Source organism: Grampus griseus (genome assembly GCF_964374135.1).
Source record: "Grampus griseus genome assembly, chromosome: 16".
Taxonomy (NCBI): Eukaryota; Metazoa; Chordata; class Mammalia; order Artiodactyla; family Delphinidae; genus Grampus; species Grampus griseus.
In genome coordinates this window covers 29,598,575-29,621,579 of record NC_139010.1, presented here as the reverse complement: position 1 = coordinate 29,621,579, position 23,005 = coordinate 29,598,575, and the positions used below count along the sequence as shown (strand labels likewise).

The 23,005-nt window shown below is 45.2% G+C and overlaps 1 protein-coding gene across 1 annotated transcript in view; it reads right to left on the bottom strand.

The window, feature by feature from the left end:
• Positions 1-23,005, bottom strand: part of LRMDA (leucine rich melanocyte differentiation associated) — a 1,104,623-nt gene that overhangs the window by 508,298 nt on the left and 573,320 nt on the right. Inside the window, exon 3 of the mRNA XM_082673142.1 lies at positions 4,836-4,962. Within this exon, the coding sequence (XP_082529268.1) occupies positions 4,836-4,962 (127 nt within the window). The remainder of the gene's footprint in view (positions 1-4,835; positions 4,963-23,005) is intronic.

Genomic DNA, 23,005 nt, shown 5'->3' with positions numbered 1-23,005 from the left:
TGGGTGAGCAAGAAGGAGAGAGTGTGAGAATATGAGTGTTGAGGAGAGGAAGTCCACTCCATGGCCAGTGACCACGGGACTAGTCCAAACAAGCCAAAGGAAGGAGAGAGAGATAACCTATAAATATGAGATGAAGAGGTAGACTGGGACAACCAAGGTCTTAGGTCTACCAGAACAGGACCCCAAAGCTGAGGGCTGAACAGAAGTGGAACAAAGGGCTGGGAGATCAAGGAGGAAGTGTGCAGCTGGGAAGGTGAATTGAGAAGAAATGTGCCAGATGCTTGGTTTGGGTTCTGGAATCCCTCTCATATTTGTTCTACATTTGGAACGTGACTTGCTTTGGCCATGGGACAACAACATCCATGATGCAAATAGGGCTTTAAAAGTACTTGTACATCAAGCTTTGCTCTTGGAGCATCCCTCCCACATGGAAAGGCCTGTGCTAGCCCGTTGGAGACATGTAGTCCAGCCAACAACCAGTACCAACCTCCAGATATATAAGCAAGGCCATCTCAGATCATCCAGACAAGCCTCCAAATAACTGTGATTGCATGAGTGACCCAAGCAAGACTAGCAGAAGAACCATCCAGCTGAGCCCTGCCCAAGTAGCTGATGCACAGAATTGTAAACCAAAAATATTTGTTATTTTAAGCCACTAATTTTTGGGCTGGATTATTATACAGCAAAGCTGACTGACAAAGCCCTAGTCTAAGGCATTTCATGGAGTAACAATAGTAATATGGAACCTCATGACTGTTGTAGAGCCTGGAGTATTTCCATAAGTAGGGAGGAGAGTCAGTTGGCTAAAAAGGTCAAGTCAGGAGTATAGGATAAGAGAATGGCATGTGGTGTTACTGCTGCTTTTACCTGCCTTTCATCCTACAACTTCTTGGTCAAGTGCATGGGGAAAGTAAACCAATCTTCATGATCACACTGGTAGATCAGGGGAGAAAGACGTCATGCTGCATCATGAAAAAGCTAACTAGTTATCTTTTGTATCTACTGGCAATAAAGTCCTTACAACAGTGTAGCGATATAACTGGCCAGATCTACAGCTACACATTGCCTTCTGCTGCAGTCCCTTTCACATCACCATCATTGCTCCCTGAGCATTACTGCTCCAGACTGGAAAAAAGGACTGAACCAAGGAAAAACAAGAAGCCTGTTAATATCTGATGATAGCAACACTGAAAACAAAACTGTTATTCAGCCCACCTTATTCCTTTAAAAATGAGAAACATTCTGCACAGCAAAGGAATCCACCAACAAAACAAAAAGGTAACCCACTGAATGGGAGAAAATAATTGTAAATAATATTTCATAAGGGGCTAATATCTAAAATATACAAAGAACCCACACAACTCAGTAGCAAAAGCAGAAAGGAAACCAATCCAATTATAAAATGGACGGAAGATCTGAATAGACATTTTTCCAAAGAAGACATACAGATGGCCAACAGGTACATGAAAAGATGCTCAACATCGTTAATCATCAGAACCACCATGAGATTTCGCCTCACACCTGTTAGAATGGCTACTATCAAAAAGACAAGAAATAATGAGTGTTGGTGAGGATGTGAAGAAAAGGGAACCCTTGTGCACAGTTGGTGGGAATGTAAATTGGTGCAGCCACTACAGAAAACAGTATGACAGTTCCTCAAAAAATTAAGACTACCATATGATCCAGGATTCCACTCCTTGGTATTTATCCAAAGAAAACAAAAACACTAACTCGAAAAGATGTATGTACCCCATGCTCACTGCAGCATTATTTACAATAGCCAAGATATGGAAACAACTGAAGTGTCTATCGACTATGAATGGATAAAGAAACTGTGATACACACACACTCAATGAAATACCATTCAGCCATAAAAAACAATGAAATCTTGCCATTTGTGACAACATGGATAGACCTCAAGAGCATGATGCTAAGTGAAATAAGTCAGACAGAGAAAGACAAACACTGTATGATCTCCCTTATATGTGGAATCTAAAACAACAATAACGACATCAAGACCAAGCTCATAGATAGAGAGAAAAGACTGGTGGTTGCCAGAAGAGGGAGGGGGTGATGGGAGTAGGAGAAATGGTTAACCGCTTTTTTGTTGCTATTGTTTTTAGTTTAAATAAACTGAAAAAGTTAACTAATTAATCCTAAAGTGGATCCCTGTGCATTTTCAGTATATTCTATGCCAGGTTATGAAAATGAATCCTCTAAAGTGGGAGACAGTAATGCTTAGTAAGTTCACATGAAGCATGAATATTAGTAGAATCTAACCTAATTAGACTAACCAGGTAATCTGCCAGGCATCAATACTTAGTATCTCTTCAATTGTCAGTGGTAACAGAAGAAAGCAATACTATAACCTACGTATTTCAGATACACTGGTATCCAACAAATACTTTCCAATAATTGGTTATTACATAAATCAGTGGTTGATCAAAAAAATGAAAAATCACCCACTGATTCATCTGCAGACTGGGATTGCATGAAATGACATTCTCTCACGGCTGGTATGCCCTTCTTTTAATTGTTTTGCTCAGGCTGGTGCTAAAAGGAGCTTGCATTTCTCAGTATGTACCAATTAATACTACAGAGAAGCGGCCAGGAAGTGTGCTGAGTGAGAAGAGGAATTGAGTTTGGGATTAGCATTTGTACAGCATTTGCTGTACAGTCCTTGTGACTTCATCTGTGGGCTGTTAGGGAAGCCCTTCTCACTGTACCATTTTTTATATTGCCTTCTTGACAATATCCCAGGGCAGAGGCAGCTGGTTTTATAACTATGCAGAAACCTGCTTTGCTTATGTCATCACTGTATTTTGATTCCAACATGCAAAATAGTTTTTCACGTATTCCTTTTTATGAGTTATTCTGATAGGCAGGTGAAAGCTGTAACATCACACACACACAACAATGTGAAACAGGCTCTGAGAACATTACTTGACCATGGCCACACAGTTAAACATGATTAAGCTGACTCATGAACCCAAGTCCAACAACTCCAATACTCTACAGTGACGTGGGACACAGGATATGAGCATTGGGGTCCATAGGAGGAACCGTATCATCCAAACTCTAGTCTAATTATCCTTTTATTCTTAATTGATTTGAGAATATCATCCAGGTGATCATCCCAGACAGCTAAGGAACCCATAAGACACACTGACTGTAATAATTTTTCAAACAACAACTAGGAAACTTGGTTGACCAAAGAATAGGAGAAGAAAAAAAAAAAAATCCATCAACATTTCATTATGATAAAGACTGATATTTACTTGTAGGCCTTCTCTTTCTTCTAAGAAAGTGCCTATTATTAATGGACACAAATAGCATATTTTACTGAATAAGGAAAATATTAACTTATGACTTACCATATAAACAGTGGCTAAAAATAATTGTACAAATCAGTCTTAAAGCTGACATAAACATGTATGTTAATCTTAACATATTTATTTGGCTTTATTTCATACTCTATGGGAAAATGCCCCCATCCCATTTCTATTTCTAACTTACCATGTGAACAAGAACAAGTGATTAAACCACACCAGGTCTGAAACGCTCCATCAATAAAACAAGGTGACTGGACTTCAAGTCTGAAGTAACACAGTAAAATGGAACGAACTCTAGATCTGGCCACAGTTGAGACTGAATCCGGGGCCTAGCATCTTGTTAAATGTCTGGCTGTGGGCCTATATTTCACCTCTTTCCTCATCTAGGTAAATGGACAAACCACACCCTTCTCAAAGAGTTTGGAAAGAATGAAAAATAATACACTTAAAGTTACCTAGCATAGTGTCTGATCTACAGGAGTGCTCAACAAAGAACAGCTGATGATGGGCTTCCCTGGTGGCGCAGTGGTTGAGAGTCCGCCTGCCGATGCAGGGGACACGGGTTCGTGCCCCGGTCTGGGAAGATCCCACATGCCGCGGAGCGGCTGGGCCCGTGAGCCATGGCCTCTGAGCCTGCGCGTCCGGAGCCTGTGCTCCGCAACGGGAGAGGCCACAACAGTGAGAGGCCCGCGTACCGCAAAAAAATTCCCCGCCTAAGCGAGCTGGCACTGTGCAGGCATGGAGGTCCACAACTCTAACCTGGAGGAGCTGTGTGGCTTACACTGAATAAAGGTTCTGATTCCTTTCTTAGCCTCACTACAGAATCCAGAGCAACTAGTCCCTTTGAGTCTCACCCCAGGGTGCTAGATCCTCACCCACTTAAGGAGAAACCACACAATAGAATGGCTCTCCTCTGCCCTTCTCCTCATCCTAGTACCATAAACACCCCAGAGGGCAGAGCTGGGCCAGGGCTTCCCACTTATCCTCCACCTGAGCCCCTTCTCCCTTCTCTTTGGCCAAAAGCATTCCCCAAGCCTGAGCCAAAGCCTTCCAGGAACCTCCCTGAAGGCCAAGGTTGCTTGGAGGAACTACCCCCTGCTTCCCACCAGAGGTCGCCCTCCCACACAAGCCTAAGCAAACAGAACCCGGCTTTGCCTTCTCGGCAGCAGTAACATTATTTTCTTTCTCTATTTTTATCTATTAAAAAGATTTCTTTACAGCCATAACTTAGATCCCTACACTAAAATGGAGCAACAGGAACATATAATGGTGCATTTCATTTATGAATGACCTGTAATAAATTACTCCGAAGTGTCCCGAGTGCCAGGAGACACAACGCTTTGTCTGCCCACGGACTGTATTTCACCTGCTTTAATTTAGCTGACACATAAAACTCATTTGACATTTCGCAGGTATTTGTTGGGGGCGGGGGGGGGTGGCCTGCGGGAGGGGACCACTGCGAGGCCGGGAGGAGAGTGTGGGTGGCGGCAGAGCCAAGGATATTTGGTTCTTGTTGAGGGTTAAGGTGTGGAGCCTGGGTAACCCTGGCAACACGAGGTCATCCCCGAGCAGATTGTTGTCCAAGATGAGTTCCTCCAGGCTCCCGAACGCGCTCAGTCCTTCCAGTGACCTGCAATGACAAAGGCAACAGGAAAAATGATCCTGCACTAAATCAGGGAGGCCATTATGAGCCGAAATAAATATTTTAACCTTCCCTTTCAGGATTGGGAATAGTTTGGGCTTGGTGCCTGTCAGCAAAGTGAATGACAAGAATTAGTAGCGGGAGCCGGGGCGGGGGCGGCGGGGGAGAAGGGGCCGCTGGCACTCACCGCATCCTTCACGCATTGCCAACATGAAGGATGAGGGTCACTTAGTGAGTAGCCAGGATCCAAAACAAAGGGCTTCAGATACGGCCTGCAGGATAAATTTGTCAATGTCTTGTGCCTTCAGGCACCCAGCCTCAGCTGACCCTAACCTCCATTCCCAAGATAAATAACTCTGTCACAGTTCACCTTCATTCCCTGGACACAAATTTAAGTTGTCATCCATCATTCCTGCCCAGAAATATCATACCCCTCTTACAATAATAAATATAGCTTCAAGTATCATTTCTTAGCGGTTCTCCTCTACACAGTCCTAGGAAAAAGCAAGGAAGGTTTCCTTTCTCTGCGTTCACCGCCTTTGACTTTTTCTCCCCTCTGCTTTTTTTCCTTACTAATCACTTAATTTGCTTCTGCCCAGTGTCCCTCTGGCCGCCTCAAAAGGCAAGATATCTGCGGAAGCACGGAATCACTCCAGTCTGAATGGCTGTTTCTTTCTCTTTCATGATTTGTTTTTGTTTTTGTTTGTGGGGGGGGGGGGTGAGGTAAGGAAGGGGTTGCGGGAATTTCTGCCTCAAGGCTCCTGACTTGACGTTTACTGTTTTAATTTATGGAAAGTGGATTTCTCACTTCATTTCTTTGAAAAAAGTGCCGAATGCAGCAAATGGAGATGTTGGGGCAGTAAAGAAACAGGCATCGGAAAGAATTAAGTACCCGGCTCAGAGAGAAAAAAAAGTATCCGGGGAAAACAGCCCTGTTAATAGACGTAGCTGAAAGTTAACTCTTAAGGTTAGGGGCACAGGGCTGCTGGGGGTGCAGGCAGCGAGGGGCAGCTGTGCGCATGTGCCTGCCCGGTGCACGCAGATGGTAATTACAGAAAGCTGCCCGGTGGAGGGACTCACACGGCCACATGCTCCCAGCTCGTTCACCTGCCAGACCCAAGAGCTGTGCTGAGCTTGCACAGGCTGACAGCTGAGCTACGACGTTGACCAGAGGGTGGACTCACACAGGGTTGCCTGGCTGTTCTATAAAATGCAACGAATCGGGGAGATGTTGTCTAAGCTATTTATGCATTTACTGATGGCCCTTCCATCACAGACGCTCCTGCTTGCGTGTGCAATGCCGGTACATGTGATGTGACTGTTCAGTGCCTGTATGTGTGGTGTGAGTGTGAACTTGAGCACCAGACCTTTCTGAACACATCCATCTCTCCCTTGTGGGACCTGTGTCAATAGGACTCCAAAATCAAGAGGAGGTGAAAGATGCCTGGTGAAGAAGCAATTCAACCCCCAGACTCCACTGGGCCCAGAGCTCCACCAGCAGCCCCACTCCTGCCCCAAACCTCCAGGTGGTCCCAGCCACGGCCCAGCACCCAGACCACGTCTAATCCCGTAACTGACACTACTTGCACCGTAGCAGGGGGGCAATACCGCATACACTTGGGGTCAAGGGTCAACAGGGTCACCAAGTTCCATTTCCTCCTCCTCCTCTCTCTCCTTCCTCAGGTTTCAGGAAGGCAAAACAAAATTTATACACGTACAGTCAGGAAGGCCTGGGGTTTTACTTCTGTGCCATCATTTACTTGCAGCCTGAATTGGGGCATCTCAACAACCCCCTTGAGTTCCCTTCTTCTGTGCTGACCCAGCTCACAGGATCTTACAGGGAATACGTGGGAGAGGACTAACAACCTATTAGCAAATACTGGTTTCTTTCTTCTCCTTCCTCATTGATTTTTCTGGAAGCCCTGACCTTTGGTCAGGGGTGTGGGGGGTGGTTCAGGATGCAGGGGGTGGGCAGAGGAGGAGATGTGCAAAGTTGTGTAGTAAGTGTGGCTTCTGCACAGAAACTTCAAGCTTTCTTGAAGCCCCTTCCTCCTTGGGGGTTACTGAGTGCTGATCCCAAAGTGTCAGGACTATAGCCCCCGTTTACCTCAAGGGGAGTTGTGGCCACCTCCCCATCAGGGCGCCTAATGCATGGCTAATCAGTCCTTTGTGCATGAACATCAGCTGGGCTCTGGTCAAAGGTGGCATCCAAATACACGTTGTCCCGGAGTTATGTTATCCAAATATAATACTTTTATCATGAGAGTCAGCAAAGGGTTGGCAACTGGCAAGCAGAAGAAAGCTTCCTTCCAAGAGTGCTTCAGGGGAGGCATAAGACAAAATGACACCACATGGTGAGGACAAAGCCGGGAAGGCTAGAAGGAGTGCCCCCAGAGATGCCTTTCCCTCCAGGGTGGGCTCTGGGGCAGAGCTCAAAACAGGAGGGAGACTTCAGAGAGCACTTGGGAAGCTCAGGCTCAAACCCCCTGTCACCTGTCTGGTTCGAGATCCTTTTTGCCATGTCATATTGTTAGCTGCTCAGTTAAAAGGCAGGTTACGGGGGGTGGGGGGTTGCTAATTAATAAATCCCTGTCTTCATGTCATCACTGGGGTGTGCACTTGGTGATTTAATCAGCTAAATTCAGAGCTGAGGGATTGGAGGGACAGGAGGCAGAGAGCGTAATGAAGGATAAAACTGGAGGGGACAGGATTTCTGGAGCTTGGCTGGCATGTGGAAGGCAATAAACAGATGCTTGGAAGGTGCTTTTCGTTTTTACTTTTAAAATAAGTTTATTTTTGTGTTATTGCTATTGTTGTTGTTGTTGCTTTCCTGGAAGGAGACGGGGAAAGAAATTATGTGGGTCAATCTTTGAGCTCATACCCCTATATACAAGATGCCTGCAAAGAGATGTGTGCTATTAAATGACAAGGCAAAAAAGGCTGTAAGGGTCCACACAGATCTATGCTGTTCAAGAGACAGCTATGGTAGCTACAAGAAAAAGATGGCAAGACTGGAATTTCTCCCCTATAACCTTGTGTGTGGACAGCAAAATGCACCCCAGACCCAAGAGCCCTGGTGGAGGAGGTGAGTGTCATTCCACGGTCACCCACCAGCTTGGTTGGCTGTGGCTACAAACGCCTGAGGGGTGGGCTGGGAAGGCCAGGCAGGCCTGAGTGCCACGGACAGGGTCTGGACAGGGAGGGCAAGGCACAGCCAGCTGGAGAGAGGTCTTCCCGGCCCAGCAAGGAGATGTCAAGGGCAGGCAGGGAGACCCGGTGTGCGGTCCGATCTGTGCCAGGTGGTTTGCTCTGGAAACCTAATCAGCACCTCCAAAGTGCACTGCAGGCTGCCGGCCTCCGCTCCACCAGCGGGAAAGCTGCCCATTATGTCATCCACAGGTACCATCTTGGTTACCTTGTTCGCAGGGCTCCGGCTGGGCTCCCCTAGGAGCCGCTGCAGCTGCTGGGAGAGTCCTAGTGCCTTTTCCAAAGGCACATCAAATGACAAAACATCACAATGCATTCAACTCCAGCGGATTCAAACAGAGAGAACTTTTAAGTTTCCACTGTAATTAACCCTATCCTCGTTAAGATAATTATGATCAAGCTTCCTGTCAGAGTTAATATCCCAGCATCATTGCCCGTGGCTCCCACTCTGCCTTCATTAGCTTACAAAAACAGTGGCGCTAAACAGGTCCCTCGCCCTCTGCAAGTCAGGCCAGTGCTGTGAGCCTCACAGAGGGAGGGACCTCAGGCAGGGCAGCAGGGCCTCCTGGAACCCCAATCCCTTCTGCTCCTGGGTGGGCGCACACTCAGTGGCCTCCATCCTTTCCCCAAAAGTCGTCAGAACAGGGAAGGAGAAGGGCCCAGACCAGAGCAGGGCTGGGAGGTTTGGGCAGAAGAGGTATTCAAATGTAGCTCCCCCCTTTTCAGCAAAAAAACAGCCAGGAAAACCATCAGAAGACACATCCAGAATTCCCGGTTCAAGAACTGCCCATCTCTTTCCTGGGGTACAGGCCATGGTCAGAACTAGACCTCTCTGCCCTCAGCTCCCAGCCTGTTTGGGGATGATAATTCTGCCTGACACGAGATGGGCAGGGAACGGGGAGACAGTTAACCACAGACCCTGGGAAAGAAAAGTATCCCTTTGTGGAACCAGAGTTGCCTCAAATCCAGAACAAATTAAGAAAAGAAGATTTCTACTAAGGTCTTTATCTGCTCCCTCTGTGATATCTACCTAAATATCCATATACATATTTTTAACTGAGACAATGGAGAGGCCGTGGAAATCCTAAAGGACCTAACCCATATATCTGATGTCTACCACACTGGCTACTTCTGCAGACCTGCTCAGGCCAGGCACTGCCTACTCTGTAACGGTCTTTCTGCATGACTCCTGTCTGCCCAGCTCCCAACAAAAAGGGATCTCAGTGCAACCTCCAAAATACCTAGAAAGTTGTCAAAAGCACAGTAAGGGCTCAATGCCTTTTAGCCAACTGACTACTGATCAGCCAGGAGCCTGTGGGTTGCGGAGAAAAACGCTGCCGATAGCATGGCAAGGGCAGGACAAAGAGCAGGCCTCAGGGTGACCGGCCAAGGGCTAGCAGGGCAATCTCTCCATCTGCATTCTTTCAGAGGCCAGAGTGCCTCCCTCTCTTTACCCCAAGGCCAAGTGACTGAGAACAGGCAGAAGTGACATTCGGCAAATCTGCGCCTGTATACCAGTATTGGTTACTAAACTATTTCAGTAATTCCTTACCAATTGGTAAAAAATTGCAGCTCTCAATACCCTGGGTGCCCCACCCTGTTACCCTGGCCACTCCCCAGAGCTCCCAGACCTTTCCTGTGTTCAGCAACTAAGTGGTTAATGTCCCTCTCACCCTCATCACACAGGGCCTTCAAGGACCCTGCTTCAGCCAAGATCTTTCTGACTGGTCAGTGCAACTGTTAAATAATTTAAACATCGCACTTGAGAGCAGAAATAGCAACTTGTACACTTTACTCCTCCCCACCATGCCAAGTACAATGTCTGGCACACAGCAGGTTCTTGGTGAATGTCTACGCACAGACTTACAACAGAGGCCATGACCAAAGCTACAAGGACAGGACAGACAGCACAGAGCTACACGCGAGGAACAAAGGAAGAACTATGAGAACAGGAAAATTGTGGTATGACTGCTCCCATCCCAGAAAATGGCCCAGTGGCACAGACATTTTTAGAAAGGCTGTTCATCTAACCCATGAGCAGAATCCTTTCTTTCTGCCATAAAACAATTTTATATCCTATTTAAATGAATATGTATAACTATAGATAGTACATAATATATAGTATATTACTATAGCTAGTATATACTATAGTGTCACTGTACATAGCGTTATATGTACAGTTGGCACTATGTATTTTCTACACATTTTTCTGTCATTCAGGTCACATAACCAGGGGTATATGTACAAATAATAATATAAATCAACTGTCTATATGGTAAGTATATCAATAGAGGAGGAATGTGTCTTTAAAAATTAGGAGAATGTGGAAAAGGCTCTAGGCTATGTAAGACAGTGTATAGTGACGCCATGTGACAGTATATCACATGGAATTTGTCAAAGTCACTTTCAAAGCCCTATGGAGCCCCCTGTCAGGATGGATGATCCCTGATCTTCTGAGAATAAAATTCAAAAACGGTATAAGAGATCTGAACCCAAGACCAGTCAAAAATCTAAGGTAGTTAGGTGTTTGTTAACTCTATGTGGGATCAAGTCCAAAGCCATCATGCACCATACTTAATAACAGTACAACAAAAAAAGAAACTGTTAAATATGATCCCTCAAGAATTATGGAGAATGAGCAAGGAGCTAGGAGCCCAGAAATGAGTGCCTGCATTTCCAGTTATTTGAAAAGGAAGGTAAAATTCTATAAACTTTAGATTGATAAGTTCATAAACTTACCTACATGGAATTCTAGTCAGACTGTAGCTCTGAAGAGCCATTATTTTCTTGTCCTATATTATAGGACAATATAAATCACGTATGTGATCATGTAACCCTTTTCAGTTTTGCTGCCAGGAAGCTCAGAACTAAATTATGACCCAACTGTAAAAAGGAAGTACCCCATGGTCTCTATATCTGCTTTCTAACTTCACTGTCAAGGCTTATAAATATTTTATAGACTATCTATATATTGTTATATGTTTTACTAATTCAATACAATTTAATATAGCATAGCTTCTCAAACAGGCAGTTTCTGTGCATTAAGGACAAGTTCTGTGAGGCCAGCTATTAACGCGGATGGCTGACTAGGAATGAAGATGTATACTGCATCCCCATTTCACAATGTCTTTGAAAAGAATACTACTAATTCTAATGACATCCTTGTGGCAGAAAAGCAAAAAGTGGACTAGAAAATGACCACTTTAGCTAGAGTCATAACCGGTTTGAAAATATACCTGAAGAACACTAATTAACGGCTCAGCTTGCTCTGGGGGAAGGTTCTGGGGACTTTGGTCCTGATGTTTTGCCAATGACTTGGTTAAGGACAGGTTTATCACATTTATGGAGGCCAGCACCTAGAAAGATATTTAAAAGGATGCAGTAGGAACCAAAATGATCCTGCTAGAATCAAGCCACTGTTTCAGCCCAACAAGATGACATTTTTCAACATCTAATGTAAAGACTACCCCAAAATACCCATTTAACTAAAACATTCAAAGGCAAATGAAAATTGGGGAAAACGTTTACAATCTCTCTGATAGCGTAAGGTTTAACATCCTTAATATGAAAAGAGTGTTTGAAAATCATTAAGGAAAAGCTGAAAGCCCTAGGATAAAAATGATCAAAAGACATGGAGAGAAAATACACAAGGAATGCAAATGGTCAATAATGAAAATGTGGGGTGAAATTTCAGCTTCATTGGGAATCCAAAATATTCCAATTAGACGAGATATTTTCACCTTACTAGCAAATGCACTGCTTTCTTAACTCTTAACATAGTCTTGTCAAAAGGTCAAGGTAACACTAATGGCAGAGTGAAACTGTTATAACCTTTCTGGATGTCAATTTATACTAAAGCCTTAAGAATTATCACCTATTCCTCCAGTAATTCCAAGAATTTATTCAGCAAATATCTAAGAAGTCTATATGGTTTAAATATGTTCACTACAGCATTATTTATAACAACACTGTAAACAAGCCTAAATGCCCAATGATAGAGGAACTATTAAATAAAGCTCAAAATATCTGTATGATGAAACACCATGCAGCAACTTTTTCTTAATTAATTAATTTATTTATTTATTTTTGGCTGCGTTGGGTCTTCGTTGCTGCATGTGGGCTTTCTCTAGTTGCAGCGAGCAGGGGCTACTCTTCGTTGTGGTGCGTGGGTTTCTCATTGAGGTGGCTTCTCTTCTTGTGGGGCATGGGCTCTAGGTGCAGGGGCTTCAGTGGTTTTGGTACGCAGGCAGTTGTAGCTTGCGGTCTCTAGAGCGCAGCCTCAGTAGTTGTGGCGCACGGGCTTAGGTGCTCCGCGGCATGTGGGATTTTCCTGGACCAAGGCTCGAACCCATGTCCCCTGCATTGGCAGGCAGATTCTTAACCACTGCGCCACCAGGGAAGCCCCCATGCAGCAATTTAAAATGATATTAAAGGCAGATATCTATGGATCCAGTAAAACTGTCACATTATCTATTTAAGCACCTAAATTAAGTTATAATACATGTAATACACCAAGATCTCACGCATGGAAATTAAAAGGCATCCATGCGCTCGCCTCCACTCTCTACACAAATTTTCATCTGTACTATGTCTTCCATCTTGATGGTTAAGAGTCATTAGTCTTTTTTTTTAATAAATTTTTTTATTTATTTATTTTTGGCTGTGTTGGGTCTTTGCTGCTGTGCACGGGCTTTCTCTAGCTGTGGCGAGCAGGGGCTACTCTTCGTTGTGGTGCGCAGGCTTCTCATTGTGGTGGCTTCTCTTGTCGAGGAGCACGCACTCTAGGCGTGCAGGCTTCAGTAGTTGTGGCGCAAAGGCTTAGTTGCTCCACGGCATGTGGGATCTCCTTGGACCAGGGATCGAACCCGTGTCCCCTGCATTGGAGACAGATTCTTAACCACTTCGCTACCAGGGAAGTCCCAGGAGTCATTAGTCTTTGTTAGTTGTTTCTAGTTTACAAACTGCTCTTAATACACAATCTTGTACACTGGGACTTTAATGACAATTCTGTACACACACACATTGATGCATACATACATATCCACACATCTAGCTGTAGATGCATGGATGGATGGATGGATAGATAGACAGATCCCAGATATACATCACTAACCCTTAAGTAATGAGTTTATAGGATTTTTTCCTCCTCTTTCACAGTTTTCACTAGTTATTAGATTTTCTATCATGAGTAAGTATCTTATAATCAGGAGAAACTCCAGTAAATATTACTTTTAAATAAAACAAAACCATTTCCCAAACAGAAGATGGAGGAGGCTTAGCTAAAGAGGAGTGTGTATAAAGGGGGCTTAGTTAGCATGAATCTCCAGAGTGGGGCTGCCACCACAGAAGCTAATCTGATCGTAATCCACCCTACTGGCCCCTCAGTAACTCTACTGGGAGCTTTGTTTCAATTCTCGGTGCCAGACTCCAAGGAGCATCAGCATTCGGAAACACTGCGTGACCAGAACCACCAGCTGGTTTGGAAGGGTGTGAGGAACGGTGACTGAGACCGTCAAGATTACCTAACCAGGAAGAGAGGAGGCTTAGTTGTTTCAAAGTAGTGAGTCTATGGCCTGCCAGAAGGCAGAATCAAAAACAAATTTTGTGATTTGAGAAAATGATGTAATCTGGGAGGAGAGGTCTTGAATCAATTTTTTACAAACTTCTAAAAATAGAGAGCTGTTTTTGCCAAAGGACTGAGCTACCTTATGAGTCATTATATGAATTTGATCAGAGACTGGGAATCATAAAGGATGTTCACAGGGAATTTCTGCATACAGAAGATGAGATTCGGGCTTCCCTGGTGGCACAGTGGCTGAGAGTCCGCCTGCCGATGCAGGGGCGCGGGTTCGTGCCCCGGTCCGGGAAGATCCCACATGCCGCAGAGCGGCTGGGTCCGTGAGCCATGGCCGCTGAGCCTGCGCGTCCGGAGCCTGTGCTCCACAACAGGAGAGGCCACAGCGGTGAAAGGCCCGTGTACCGCAAAAAAAAAAGATGAGATTCAGTGACCACTAAGATTCTATCCAGATTCTGTGCTTCTCTGACTGGAGCTCCTTCTGCTATAACCACAGTTCACAAGGACTGCCAAGAGCCACTTCTTCCCTGCCAGAAGGGTCCCCTTCTGACCCAGCCTGGTGGAAAGAGGGCAGCAGAGAGCTCTAGCTCTGTCATTCCCCCTCACACTCAACTCTGTACCTTATTCTGATCTTCTAGCTGGAATTGCGCAAGGTCTCTTTAATGCCTCCCTAACTAGGGGCACATCCCCATAATTAAAGAGGCACATGTCAACACACTTACAGCCTCTTACAGCCAGTAAACCAGATGTCAGAGCCACAGCATTGTCTGCATGCATCACAGTCTTCTTCCTAGACACGCAGACTTGGAGTCCTAGGGGGATTTTAGGGTGTTCCATTCTCCACTTCACAGAAGGTTACCAATGCTCAGAGAGGTAAAGTGGCTTGACTGAAACCATACCTAGTAACCAAGACGTGTCTAGAACTTTTGGACATACAGAGCAGTGCTCCCTCAACTAAACCGTGATAAACTACCTCTAAATAATTTCTAGTGGAGGTCTGGAAGTGGAAATTCACCACTGCCACATTCCTTACCAAAACACACACAGTATATCTCTTTGTAATTCATTCATTATAGGTCCTCAGTTGTAATGACCAACCTAGATGGTCTTCATATTCTTTTTCCTTTCGATCTCTACTCCCGTCCTAGCCCTCCTAGAACAATCCCCTGAAGAACGAGTTCTTATAGTTTTTCTAATGTGGTTCTCACGAGGTTAAGTACTCATTAGGTAGGGCTGGGTTGAAATTTACCAGCTAACGGTCCCCTTGGCATGTACCTCTATAGCTTATTCATTCATTTACAAAAATGTAGTGCGCGCCAACTCGGTGCCTAGCATTCTGCTAAACTCTGGGGCTGCGGAGATCGCTGAGGCATAGTCCCCTACTGTTAAGTAGCAGATACAGACAAGAAAGCGGGTGCCATTGAATGCAGGGTAGTGGGTTAGACTGGGATGATAAGCACTACTCCGGGTGGGGAGGGCTGGCTCAGGGAGAACTTCAAAGAGGAGATGGGCTTGAGCAGACAAGTCTCAGTCCAGTTGAATTCTCATCTTTTGAGCCTCTACTTGCACTTTATGCCAAAGGTGGTGGTGAGAGAACATGAGAAGAAGAGAGAATTTGATTCTGGCACTCCAGTAATGGACGTTCCAAAAAGCTTACTGAGAACCAGAAAGCCTGTCTGTGACACCCACTTCCAGTATGTCAGGTTCTCAATGAGCACCTCCATCTGGGGATACGAAAGATGCACAGTTCATGGCACCTGCTCCCAGTGGGTTTATCATGTATGGGAAGAGAGAAAGAAGTTAAACTTGAAAGGAGGAGAAATCATATAGGACAGCATATATTAAGCAGTATGGGCAAGATGGGCTCTAGATGTTGAGAGAAAAGTAATGAGGGCTTTAGTGGTCACCTTTTAGGCCCATCCTCCTATGTTTGTCCTGAAGTTATTACAGCAAGTGAGTCCCTAAGGACAGAGGTGAGGAACCAGGTACCCTCCCCCTATGAACATGTCAGATGCCCCCACGTCTTGTTCCCATCACTCTGCCCATCTGGCTGTCTTCCTCTCCTCTCAGCCCATCTTTCCTACATTTCTCCCACCCTGGTGACAGGGCTTGGTTCTGGGCTTTGACTACGTCTCTAAAATTATTTTGATTCACGGCTTGAGATTTTACAAAACCACACATGCACGCATGGAGCCTGTGGCCTCGGGTTCTTGTTTGTTTTTAAGAGTCTAAAGAGTGAGTTTGTTTGGCGGGTTCTATAAATGGAGGTTTTCTTTACTGGGGAGATGTAAGGGCGCGGACATGGTGTGCTGCAGCCGCGGTATGTGTGCACGTCGCCATGGGATGGAATCCAGCGCCCGGTAGGGGAGGCTCCCATGGCCATTGGGCAAACATATGTTGGGCCAAGAACACAGCTCTTCAACCTCATGAACTGTGTACTTGAAAGATAACAGTGTCTCTTCCACATGCGGCTTTCACCACCCTCCGCAAAGGGAATTTCTAATTCAACAGATGGTGTCTACTCATTGCAAACCAACCAGAAAAGGAGACATTTACATGGCTGGGCCTCCAGGCCCTAGAGACCCAGAGGGGCCCTCATCAAATACTTGCCCAAAGACCAGCTCCCCATGGGCAGGGCCCTCTGGAATGGAATCGGGCCAAGAAAACCAGCAAAAACGTGCCAAGTGCTGATTCTGTGAGGTCCCAGTTGGCTGAAAAAGGTGAAAACATGTTTTCTGTCCCAGACTACAGGATAGCTTTATATCTCCTTCAGGAAAGAAAGCCCTGGGAGATATGGTAACCTCCAAAAGTCGCTTGCTACTGGAGCCATTTTCCTTCTTCCAAAGCAGCCCTTGCTCTGTGATTTGCAAAACCTTTCAAAGAACAACTGTGTCAGGTTTGGGCTCCATTTCATATAATGGCACATTCTGGGCCCTGAGAAGCAACACCTAACAGAAGTGACAGTGCTAGGGACAAGGAGGAGAGAGACAATGCCTGTAGATGTACAGCGATGAACAAGGGACCCTCCCGGGACTAAACGAAGGTTCTTTCTTCCTTGTCTGCCTCTCTGGTTATCTGACTGCTGCCCTTGGGGGCAGAATGTGCTGGTGGTGGTTTTCCAAGGCCCGTGGTGTCCTGATCTTGTCAACTCAGTGAAGCCAAACACAAAACATAGTAAGAAGACACACAAAGTAAGACTGCTATATTAGGGGACAGGAGCTCTGTTTTCCTAGATGTGCTGTAAGACTCTGGAAATATAACATCCCTCAGGTTTAATTTTCGAATCCATCACAGGGGCACGAAAATCCCTGACCTGTATAGTTTGCATATACTGGAATGGGGAAGACACGGGATAAAGTATGTGTAAACAAACCTAGATAAATATAAGGATTGCTGATACGTGAACGACTGTTTTGCAAACAATGTGTGTATTTTCTATAGAGGTAATTAGTTACCAAAGAAAAGGAAGCAAGTAGCCAAGGCTTTCCAAGAGATACTAACACTTATTCAGAATCATCTGACAACAGAGCAGCTTGGGAGAACCTCTGTCTGAAGAATGACCAGGGACCCTGATCCTCGTCCTGTCTTGGTGACTACCTTCCTGCCACGCTGCAGTCATATCCTTGCCCCATAATTTTCTGTAAACTGGGGAGGCTGGATTCAATTATTTCACACACCTCTTCCCTTTGTAACATTCTCTGCTCTAAAGTAGGTTGCAGGAGAAAAACCCCCAAGCTCAACCAAAGTTTTATTATGTCCTTAATTATGCCACCATTCATTAAAAAGTTCCGCATGAATGTGGCAGGCCATCTCCAACCTTCCTACGGCCAGAAAAGGGGTTTGAAGGGCAGGGGTGCAGGGAGAGTTTCAAGTCTCAAGTATGAAATCTGATTAACAAGGACTATCTGGGGAGGGAAAAGTTGGGGGAGAAAAAAATACCACCCCTCCACCCCTGCGTTTTTTCATCTTTCAAGGCATCCTAGACTAGAGAGTGACAGGCAAAGTGACACAGCGCTCAGAGGGCAAAAGATAAATGTTTGATGGATTGGCCATTGGTAGGGAAGTGATGGGCTTTGTATGTGCATAATGGCTGAGCTGCCTTTCCATGTCGATCGCCTGCCAAGATAAGAAGCCATAATGAATGGACCTTGAGATGCCCTGGACAGGAGTGGTTTTCATTTGACTTGTTTTAATAAAATTAATTTTAAACAGAAGAACAACAACAAAATGGCAGAAGAAAGAGGAGAGCAATTTGGAGAGACCAGAAAGGCTGAGAATTGCAAACATCCAGAGTGGACGCCAACCATCGGCTTTTGCATTCACTGTGCTCATCAAGTCAGCAGAGGGAAACAATGTGATTTCCTCACATCTATATGTCATCAAAAGGCTGTCTGTGTCCAGTACTGTGGAGAGACACTGAGATATGGAAATTAAATGGCCTGGCTGAATAGAACAGTACCCTGATAGGCACAGAATGGATCACTCATTCATTCCTCCATCGGCAAATATTAACTGAGCATCCCCTACCTAGGGTGAATGAAACAGGTCTGCTCTCACCTGCATTGGAGCCTGGCGGGCTTGGCTTTTCTAGCAAAGTGAGGAATACTCTCCTGGTCCAAGGACTCCTACTATGCTAGGTGTCTCTGCCAGGCAGCCATGACTCTACATCCTTGAACATGTCCCACCCCCAGCTAATTTCTCATTTCCATATTTATCTTCTGATTTTAGTCTTCTGGTCCTATGTTTGTGCTTGGCTTCACTGAGTTTCCCAGATCACCTCCATCAGAATAACACAATGCTTGTGAAAACCCCACAATGGTGTTCTGCCGCCAAGAGCAGCAGTCATATAACCAGGATGGCAGACTTCAGCCCAAGTACCCTCTAGCTATGCCCATGAGTATATTACTTTGTGGACTTTGGTTTTTTCCATATGCAAAATGTGGGATTGGAGCAGATGATGTGCTCCATCTTTTGACTAACATTATTTGAGGCCTTGAAAGATCAAACATTCTGACAGGCCTGGGAGTACACACCTGGTTAAGACATTATCATGTCCTCAAGGGGCCCAAGATCTCGTGAAACAAGGGCAAAAACACTTGGCCATAACACAATGAGGTTTAAGTGCTCCTACTGCCTCCAGGTGACCTTAAAAGACCTCTAAGATCCCTTCTAAGACTCAAGTGTCCTAAGATTAGTGTCCTAACCTCCATTTCTCTTTCATTTTTAAGACGAAGTACAGAATTACAAAGAAGCTTGGTTATCCAAGCATTCTAACTGTCACCTCCATGATACCATGCATTTTCCCCGTGTTAGAAGAATCCTATGCAAAATGCAATGTGCTAGTGGGAAACAGCCGCATAGCACAGGGAGATCAGCTCGGTGCTTTGTGACCACCTGGAGGGGTGGGATAGGGAGGGTGGGAGGGAGGGAGACGCAAGAGGGAAGAGATACGGGAACATATGTATATGTATAACTGATTCACTTTGTTATAAAGCAGAAACTAACACACCATTGTAAAGCAATTATACTCCAATAAAGATGTAAAAAAAAAATGCAATGTGAAAAATAAGTCTCCCCTTCGTATGGTGACAGATGGTAACTAGACTTATCATGGTGATCATTTTGTAACGTACAGAAGTATTGAATCACTATGTTGTATACCAGGAACTAACACAGTGTTGTAGGTCAATTATACTTCAAAAACAAACAAGCAAGCAAGCAAACTCACAGAAAAAGATTTGTGGTTACCAGAGGGTGGGGGAGAAAGAATTGGTGAAGGTGGTGAAAAGGTACAAACTTCCAGTTATAAGATAAATAAGTACTAGAGATGTCATGTACAACATGATAAAGATAATTAACACTGCTGTATGTTATAGATGAAAGTCGTTGAGAGTAAATCCTAAGAGTTCTCATCACAAGGAAAAGCAGTTTTTTTCTATTTCTTTAATTTTGTATCTATATGAGATGATAGATGTTCACTCAACTTACTGTGATAATCACTTCATGATGTAGGTAAGTCAAATCATTACACTGTACACCCTAAATTTATACAGTGCTGGATGTCTACTATATCAATAAAACTGGAAGAAAAAACTAAAGTAAAATAAAACTTTAAAAAAAAAAAGAAAGAAAAAAAAATCTCCCCCTCCTTCCTGCCTCTGAGGGTATCCTTTTTTCCACAACTACAAAAGGAAAGTCACTCATTACTAAACAGCTCAGCAAGGCTTGCACTATTGGAGAATATAAAGTTTTATGAGCAGGTCTCTCCTTCGCTCTCTGGGTGTAAGTGAGAAAGTGAGTGAGACAGAAAGCCGGAGAGGTCTGGCTCAGGAGTCCAGGTTGAATTATAGACTGTCGCTCAAGATTCACAGCTCTTCGTGGTAGGAGGTTAATATTCTCACATGTCATTAGGTCTGCTGGCTCTCCTGATGGTTCATTGAAGCAGGCAGCAAATTATTTCCTCATGCTGCAGAGGACAGCCCACTTCAAAGCAAGGGAACTCAGGTCGGGGCAGGCCTCTGGGTGGATTCATGACTTGGGATCACCAGGGGTTGTCTATAGGTAAGAACGGGCCCAAAGCCTCTGACAAAGCTAACTTTTTGATCTGTCTTGACCCGACTTTCAAGTCAGACCTCCAGATTTTATTCCTATCACCTTCTAAGGACCTGCCAAGACCTGCGGGAAGACTGGGTAACCTGTCTGGTCATTTTATTGTCACTTGAAATGCCTCCACGTATTCTCTGCTGTTGTACCTCTCGCCCGCAGTTCAAGGTGGAGCTTAAACACCTCCTCCTGGGAGGAGACTTCTCAGGCTGAGCCAAAGCCGGCTGTCCATGCCTGGACTCAACTCCCAAAGGGCTTCTGCACTGCACACTCCTTCCACCAGTGGGCCACAGACTTGGTCTGTTCTCCTATCATCCTAGGTGTCTTACTCTTGTCTCCTTGACAATCAAATAAAGCTTACGGGACTGCAGGCCCAATGGGTTCTATCTCTTTGCATCTCTCCTAGCGGCAGCTAAGTAGGAGGGAAGGGAAAACCTACATACCTGCCCTGGGTACACGTCTAAATCCTGATCCTGTCTCCTTTCCGGAAGACAGGGCCAAGAGAGCCCCAGAAATGTTTACAATACAGACTCATTCAGCTGTTTCTTTACAGGTAGCTTGGAAAATACCACTTCTAAAGACAAAATTAGGAAGAAGTTTGAAAGGCATAAGACACTCAGAAGAAGTCAGGGGAAAATCGAGGTTATCTTTGCACAGGCTCTGAATTTCTAAATAAGTATGTTTCGTGTACACACCCACCACAGGCTGTATTGTTTTCTCAGGTGGAGGTTTTCTCAACAGCAGGAAGGGTGTCCTTGGAGGGCAGCTATTATGAGGAGGCCTGCACACTAGGGCAGCCCTCTCCTTCAGCACCATCTGGGAGGGTGCCCCCACCTGGGGACGGCTGGAGGGGAACTCCCAGGGGACCCTGGAGGACACACTCCTGACAGGCCATGTCCAGGCACCACCCCAGGGCCGCCTGAGCGGCCAGCTCAGTATAGGGGGCCTGGAAGGAGTTCCTGTCCGGTGGTTGTAGAGGACTCTGACTGGTCTCCCAAATGTCTTTCCCCTTAGAGTAAAGGGACTGCACTGGGCAGGGGGGATCGGCAGTACTAGAATTAGGCAACCCCCTTGTCCCCCACTTCAAACCTGGACGTGCAAAGGAAAACTGGGGAGAGCTCTTGGTAGATGAGAAAAAGCACTGGGGAAACGTAAGGGATCTGATCACCCCTGCCCCAGTCCTGTCTTCTCTCCCTGCCACACTCACCTGGAAACTTCCTCTTCTGCTTCCTGCTCCTCTCGCTATCTATTCTCCTACGTGCCCCACTTCCTTTCCACAAAAATACTCTTACCTTCTTTAACATAACACGTTTTCTATAATATATGCAGGGAAAACAAACAAAAACAAAGGTACATACCCAGGTACCAAGTATGTATATATGTACGTATATATATGTACATACACACACACACACACACACACACACACACACACACATACACACACAGTACGGAGCGCTGAGAGGCCAGGCAAGTGAGCACCAGCTGCTTCACTCCGGGTCAGACCCCAAAAGGCAAAGCTCCCTTGAGCTGGCCACACAGCTCAGCAGTCCTCCCCCAGCTCAGTTAAAGAGTGTTCAGTGAGGCATCAAGGGAGGAGCACTGCACCAGCGGTCAGCAGACTGGACTCCAGTCCAGCTCACTCAACACGCTGTGCGTGAGCAGGGCCCTTCCTTCCCTTCTCTGGACCTCAGATTCCTCCAGAGTGGAATAAAGAAAGAGGGGTGACTTTACCAGGGTGTCTAGAAAGGCAGTTTGTGGACCACACGCATCAGCATCTCAAGAGACACTTATTAAACATACAGATGCCAAGGTCCACCCCTACCTACAAATCAGGTTCTTTGTGGGTGGCGTCTGGATATGTACAGTTAATTCCCCACATCATTTCTATGCATACAAAAGTGTGAGAAAGGGGGGGGTCCCCCAACTCAAACACCTTCAGGGACCAATCAGGTATTGAAACCCTAGATTTCAAGGAATCCAAGGCTTGTCCATTACAGACACACCATTATTCTATGTCTTGGTGAGAGAGAAAAACCACTGCAAGTTAAAGATGACCCAATGCTTCCTACCTTAAAATGTCTCAGGAACTCTCTTCCTTTTTTATATCCCGCTCATTGCTTTGCAAGAAACTATGAATCAAGGTCCTTACTCCAATGACAAATATTTGCTTTATAATATCAAGTTTATGCCCTCTCCATATACACAATAATTTTGTCTTTCAATGTCAAATCACAGTGAATTTTTAAACAGTACATGAGATATCAAAAATACATATAAGTCAACTGAAGTGAAAATAATAAGAACAAACTATAACCAAGTTGAAGTGTGTACTGACAACAACAATAATATCACAGCTGCCTCCTGGCCAATGACAATTGTAAGACGCCATCAATTTTGAGATGGATTCAGGGATGCCAAAATGTGGGGAAAAAAATGTACATCTTAGAAATGCTAAAATACAGAAAATGCAGGCAAGTAATAGGGAGTGGTGAGGACTGAGGGAATCAGAGTACACGCTCTACCCAAAGGCATCCAAATTCATATCGGTATTGTCCACAAACAGCAGTGGGCCGCGTCTGGTCATGGGTAGGACCACCATATAATCTGTTGTCTAAACTGGGGCATCTCCCAGAGTCAAGAGGC